At 44.0% G+C, this 3,396-nt stretch overlaps 1 protein-coding gene across 1 annotated transcript; it reads right to left on the reverse strand.

Annotated features, from left to right (window-relative positions):
• Positions 1 to 221: 221 nt before the first annotated feature.
• xbp1 (X-box binding protein 1) lies at positions 222 to 2,803 on the reverse strand. Its single transcript, XM_017427756.3, is given in 6 exon segments — positions 222 to 1,246; positions 1,338 to 1,421; positions 1,424 to 1,504; positions 1,597 to 1,713; positions 1,902 to 1,998; positions 2,436 to 2,803. Coding segments are annotated over 6 exon segments (1,167 nt in total). The 5' UTR covers positions 2,669 to 2,803; the 3' UTR covers positions 222 to 691.
• Positions 2,804 to 3,396: the final 593 nt, after the last annotated feature.

Here is a 3,396-nt window from a genome sequence, read left to right on the forward strand (position 1 = left end):
CATTTGTTCTAATAACTTAATCATTGACAGACCTAGATTAAACTTAATCAAGACTTTAGTTTTTGATAAACAGTCAGAGAGCACTACAGATAGTCATCCACATTAATTAAGCAACAAGTTGCTTCAGTTTTCCCTAAAGAGACATTTAAATTTTGTCATAAGACTGAAAAGTCCATCTGGTATGTTTCCCAGCTTCTGCAGACACGACACAAGAGACAATATGCGATGCAAAAAAATTTTTTTTAATTGCCATCGTGAGACTACAAGGAGAGCAAGCAAAAATAAAGAAACTTTTTTTTTTTTTTTTTTTTACAGGTGGACAACTCAGCAGACTACACAAATAAAGTGTAATAATTCACGGGTCCCAAATCCCCTTTAACAAAAATGAACAATTACAAATACTGGAATCACCCACATTTCATTCTGAACAGCGAGTGAAAAGATTCATTGGCAATCTTAAATTCTTCGTATAAACTTGTGCCAATATAAGCTGTGAGACTCCATCTACCACATGTCAATGCAGCACTGACAGAGGTACAGACCTGCTGTATTGAGATTTTATTTATTTTAATCTTGTAAATAACCAGTTCATAGGGGTTTTATACAAGTAAAAGTTAGTTTAATTATTTACACATTAGCCTTTATGTGTATTTACAGTATATTTTAAACTTCTTGGGCAGAGGTGTTCAATTCAGACACTGATAAGTTGGGGAAAGAGTTCATTTGCAAACATGTCTTCCCAGGAGCTCTCAGAACACATGTCACTGAAAGGGGAGGGAGACCCTTCATATCCAGAGTCGCTGTAGGTGTCCGCCAGTAAGGTTTCCTTCTCCAGCTGGCCGAAGGCAGGGGAGGAGGCTCCAGAGAAGAGGTCATCCACCTGACTGTGGTCGTTACAGGTGGGAATGACCACTTCCTCTGGTTCGTCTTTAACGCAGACCGTCTCCTCCTCCACGACCACCTCCGTGACCTCTGTGAAGGAAGCCTCCTCGTCGATCGTCTCATCCGCGCCGCTCTCCATGTCGCTCACTTCCTCCACGGGCTTGGTGTAGATGTGGTCGAAGTGAATCAGTTCATTAAGGGTCTCCAGCTTAACTGATGGGGCCCCCACAGACGCAGGTGGGGAGGCAGGTACTGGGTCCCCCCCTCCAACCAGCAGCACCTGCGGCTCCTCGCACACCTGCTCATAAGACTTGAGGAACAGCTCCGGGTCAAGGATGTCCAAAATGCCCAGCAGCAAATCAGACTGGAGAGAGGAAGGGGAGGAAACTGGGTTAGCCTGGTAACCAGAGACCCAGGAGCTCAGTTTTTAGAAGGAACAGAGCTGAAAGACTTACCTCATTGTCTGTAGAGTCAGGACAATCTGTAGCCATTGTGAAGTTTTCAGATTTAGGGACTGCTGGGCCTGCACCTGCTGCGGAGGCACACGTAGCCTGAGTACTGCAGACTCAGAAGACCCGATCCCCAAATCTGTGTCGTTCCCGTTGGACAACAGAGCCTGAACCTTTCAATTTTAAAACAAAAAACACAAAATCAACAACTGGAAATCCCTGAAATTTAGCCCCCCCCCCCCAAAAAAAGCTTCAAAAATCCCACCTTTGTTTTTGAGTCAAGGGTGTCCAACCCAAGTCTCTGTCTTAGTTCCTCGTTTTCTGTCAGCAGACCACTTGTCTTCTCTCGAAGCAGCCTGTTCTCGATGTGAAGTTTCTGATTCTGTGGGAGGAAACGGGTTTGTGAAACTTGGGAAGTGAATAATTCAGCTCTTGGGTGAGAAAAGGCCAGAGTAGAAACGAAACTTTTAAGAGTTTCCCTTACATTTGCAAGAATTATTATTGTAGCACAGGAGGGGTGAGGGGGTTTGCACTCAGACCTATAGACTTCAAATTAAGAAAAATAAATACCTCCAGCTCCAACTCTATGACTTGCTGTTCCAGCTCTCCCATTTTGGCTTTTTTCCTGTCTCTTGCCGTCTGAGCTGCCACTCTGTTCTTGAGTTTCCTGGAAAAATAAACAAAACAATGTGATAAATGATAGGGGAAGGAAACGGGAGTGAACAGGCCATGATGCTGACATCCGACTGAAGACGTGACTCGGGTTCATCGCCGGCCATGTTTCTGCCACGCACGCAGATCCTCATCAGCCGCAGTCAAATCACCCACAGAGCAGCTTTACGAGCTCGGTCAAAGTGCAGATGTGATGAGATAATGTTTTAATAGTACTAAAGGATCCGTTTGGCCATTTAAAACAGCCCCTTCTATAATCAGATGTATCTTTAAAAAGGTGTGAAACAAGTTTGGAGGCCCAACTTCTGGGCGTGTCTCCGTTTAAATGCCAGGAACAATGGCGTCATTTACGCGTTCCGTGTAAAGCCGTAATATTAATAGAAACGAAGAGGTTTGTTTTTGTTTTTTATTATTATTATTAATCAAACCAACCTGCGAAGTGCTTTCTCTTCCGGACTCAAATGTGTCAGTCTCTGTCTTTTCCGCACCGGCGGCCCCACGGACGTGTTTGAGTCCGAGTCCGACGACACCTGGCTGGCCGGCAGAACCACGGAGATCGGCCGGCTGAAGGCCGTCGTCTGTGAGCCGCTGGAGGAGCCGCTCTGCTTCCCGGATATCAGGAGCACCTTGTGGGCTCCGCCGGTCCCCGCTGTCACAACCACCATGTTGGAATAGTCCGTTGTTACTGTGTGAAGTCAGAAATCGCCGGGTATCCGCGATAAATTTCGTAGAAACCCTCCGATTTCCCTGTTAACCCGATCTCCGACTCGTCTCAACTGCTCGACGAAGTGGGCTGCAACTGCAATCTTTTCTATATCGTGGTGGCACCTGATTGGCTGCGGAGGGCTCTGACGCAATCCGTTCGCGAGCTGTGATTGGTCGGAGAGCTGATGTAATTTTGCATTTTAAAATTTGCCCTGCTGAAAGTTGAATGAAACTAAGTTGTGTTGCTTGTCTCGGAGTTTTTATTTCATCACTTATTTCACAGGAAAACACCATATGTTTTTGTGTGTGTGATAGAAAGTTGGGCTTTCTTTCATCATTTTATTTATATTTTTTTTCTAGAAAAGACTGGCTGTAAAATGTATTTCATGATTATCTGAAAGGCCAAAATCTTCATTTTCAAAAAGAGATGTTAAATACATCAACATAAATAAATTAAGGGTTAGTTGAAAGAAAGACAGCATGTTCACCTATTTTAAGGTCACCTTTTTTTTTACAGTCTACTGTTTGTCTGGTACGAAATAGCTTCCTCATTCTTTTCTTCTTTGAAGAAGGCAAAAAGCTTTACAGCCCCTTATGACCTTCCCTGAATTGTTCATTTTCTTCTTCCTGTAAGACACTTTTACATTTACTGACTGGCAAAATGTTACGTGCAATTTTAACATTCATT

This window comes from Kryptolebias marmoratus, linkage group LG1 (assembly GCF_001649575.2).
Source record: "Kryptolebias marmoratus isolate JLee-2015 linkage group LG1, ASM164957v2, whole genome shotgun sequence".
In the NCBI taxonomy this organism is placed as follows: Eukaryota; Metazoa; Chordata; class Actinopteri; order Cyprinodontiformes; family Rivulidae; genus Kryptolebias; species Kryptolebias marmoratus.